The following is a 3,132-nucleotide window of genomic DNA, read 5'->3' as shown; positions in this document are numbered from 1 at the left end:
CTGGAGGGGTTGTGGGAGGGGGGATGGGCTAAACTGGTAAGGGGCACTAAGGAATCTACTCCTGAAATCATTGTTGCACTATATAATAAATAATTTCGATGTTAATTTTTAAAACTAAAAATAAATACTAATTAATAATTTTAAAAATTAAAATATTTTAAGAGAAAATAATGTGTGATCATGCTGTTGAGGTAAATATTTCTTAAAGGTTATGCAGAAGCCTCCATTAATTAAGGTAAAAACCCAAAACTGAAAAAAAAAAAAAAAGAATTCTTCATATTGTCACACCGCCATCCACACAAACTAATGTAGAAGTGCGTCCCTAACCCGGTCATTCACTTTTACACAATCAAACCTAAGTCTGGAGCTTGATATATATGTCAGAGGACATGCAAATGGGGCCCGTTCTGTGCTGATAAAACCAACCCAGCCCGACCGTGCAGCTGGGAGACGAGCCCCAGCCCCGGGAGTCCCAGGTGTTCCCATTCTGTGATCAGCACAGAACACACACACCTCACCATGGAGTTTGTGCTGGGCTGGGTGTTCCTGGTTGCTCTTTTAAAAGGTAATTCACGGTGAACGAGGGACACTGAGTCTGTGAGTGCGTATGAGTGAGAACCAGTGCATGTGTGACAGTCTCCTGACCAACATGTCTGGTGTCTGCAGGTGTCCAGTGTGACGTGCAGCTGGTGGAGTCTGGGGGAGACCTGGTGAAGCCGGGGGGGTCCCTGAGACTCACCTGTGTGGCCTCTGAATTCACCTTCAGTGGCTACGACATGAACTGGGTCCGACAGGCTCCAGGGAAGGGGCTGCAGTGGGTCGCAGCAATTAGTGGTAGTGGATGTAGCACATACTACGCAGACTCCGTGAAGGGCCGATTCACCATCTCCAGAGACAACGCCAAGAACACGCTGTATCTGCAGATGAACAACCTCAAGACCGAGGACACGGCCACATATTACTGTGCGAAAGACACAGTGAGGGGACATCACTGCGAGCCCAGACACAAACCTCCCTGAAGGAGGGGATCAGCACCACCAGGGGGCGCACACTATGCACAATTCTCCTTTGTGTTCCCAGGCGCAGGTGCACATGGAGGTTACAGGCAGTTTTCCTGTCAGGGTCTGGGGCTTCCTCTCCACACAGCAGTTTCCCCAGGGAGCCTCCCTGGTTATATGATTCTGTGTTTACCTATTAACTCTCTGAATTAGCAACTGGGTTGTCATAGGGAAACTAGACTAACATGCACAAAGACACAGTTGTTTGCACTTGCTTACTCTGGTCCCTCAATATGAGTGACTTACAGATTTCCTGAGGCACAACAGCTGCACATTTACAGGATTCCCACATGCGCTCCCTGTGCAGCCAGGACCACAGGATCCCACAGCTCCTCCTTATCCTCACCCAGCCCTTGTCCCAGTCAAACAACGTGACACTTTCTTCATAGCCCTTTGCTACTCAGGACTTTAAATGAGCTACAGCTTTATTCAATTACTCTAAAGGAGAGACAAACAATCTCCATGTATTAGTCAAGATTCCCCAGAGGAACACAACCCAAATGTCATTGGTTTCCATAACTAAATATGTTGAGAAGACCCATGATCTACTGTCACAAGCTGAAGACTCAGGAAAACCAGTGATGTAATTCTTGTCTGATTCTGACTAGTGTCTAGTCTCAGAACGTGGAGAGCTGATAATGTAACTCTCAGAAAAAGGGCCAGAGGAGACCAATATTCCAGTTCAAACAAGCACATGGGAAGTAAAAATGAGGGAATTTCTCCTCCATCTGCATCAGATTCTATTCACAAACTTAATGGAATGGGTGGTGCCCAGGCCGAAAGAAACCATGGATGGAAATGCCAATCTCTTCTGGAACACATCACAGACATCCACAGAAACAGTGGTGAATCTGGGCACCCATGACACAGTCAAGATAACCTATAAAGTTAATCATGACAAGTCAACCTGCTGTAAACATGGAGCTCGAAGACTGAAGATTTAAAAGTCAATCCCATCATTGGGGCGGAGTCTGGTGGGCACAGCAGTGCTCCTGTGGAGGAGGGCAGAGGCCCATAAGGGGAACTGTGGTCTGAGTATTCCCTGGGTCGCATGGGGAGAGAAAATTCCCTTTGTGGAGTGCATTTGGGAGACGGGGCATTGCCTCTCATAGGACAGGAGAGCTGACAGGCACCATTAAAATTCCCTGATCATTAGCAGAGGAGCCTCTTCTGAGAGCAGCTAGCTGGACGCTGCCTTCTGGTTGTTCTTCACCATGCACTCCAAGCCCCTAGTATTGATGCAGCTGCCCATCTGGGGTAAATCAGCTCCAGGCACAGCACATCAAGACCCTCTCCCAGAGGATCAGTGGGGTCCCTGTCATATTGAGTTCACACAATTTGGAGTTTTCAAACCCAGCTAGAGCTCCTGAGATAAAACATAAGAGCCCTGTGCCACCAGATGGGCCAATGGCTTGGACGCAGACAGGGTGAAAGCAATTCTGACGGAAGCCTGGGACCCACAAGTGTTCTCGCTGTGTGAGGGCTTCCTGAACAGGGGAGGCTGGGACCTCCAACTCCAGGGACTAGAGAGGGAGCTGATGCCAATATTTCCTCCCACCAATCAGCATGGACAGATTTCACTCAGCAGCACAGCATCCCCAGTGCAAGCTGAGCCACTAACACCAAGCTCCACCTACTCCAGCCCCCATCAAGTGCTTGCTTACTAGGAAAGAGTGCCTGGCAACCAGACCACCACTGCACCCCTTCCTCCAAAGACAACCGTAAACCCCCACATGCACCAAGTCAGCTGATCATACAGTGACGCATATCCTCACCTCTAGGGGAGATAGGAATTAGCCTCTTTTAACAAGCAGACCAAACTCACCTAGTTAAAACTCACAACACTGGGGACAAGGTCCAACACTCGCCACTGTAGGCAAGAAGAAACTCTGCAGAGGACTGTCCTGAGGGACAGAGCAGCCAAAACACGACAGCACAGTGCCACGGAACATAAAACAAATGCTTCCTGAAGTGTCAGGCCGTGGACAGTATGTGAACACTCCTCAATAAAGATACTACCCTAGAAGCAGAAAAGATAACAGGATTTTCTAAAACATTTAAGAAGGCAGAGACA

The 3,132-nt window shown here is 48.3% G+C and overlaps 1 gene segment (V, D, J or C); it reads left to right on the top strand.

Annotated features, from left to right (window-relative positions):
- Positions 1-457: 457 nt before the first annotated feature.
- Positions 458-1,019, top strand: LOC128773097 (immunoglobulin heavy variable 3-23-like). The segment is given in 2 exon segments: positions 458-565; positions 667-1,019. Coding segments are annotated over 2 exon segments (399 nt in total).
- The last annotated feature ends 2,113 nt before the right edge of the window (positions 1,020-3,132 follow it).

Source organism: Panthera pardus, unplaced genomic scaffold, assembly GCF_024362965.1.
Source record: "Panthera pardus isolate Hobbes unplaced genomic scaffold, ASM2436296v1 HiC_scaffold_24, whole genome shotgun sequence".
In the NCBI taxonomy this organism is placed as follows: Eukaryota; Metazoa; Chordata; class Mammalia; order Carnivora; family Felidae; genus Panthera; species Panthera pardus.
This window is presented reverse-complemented; position numbering and strand designations above follow the sequence as displayed.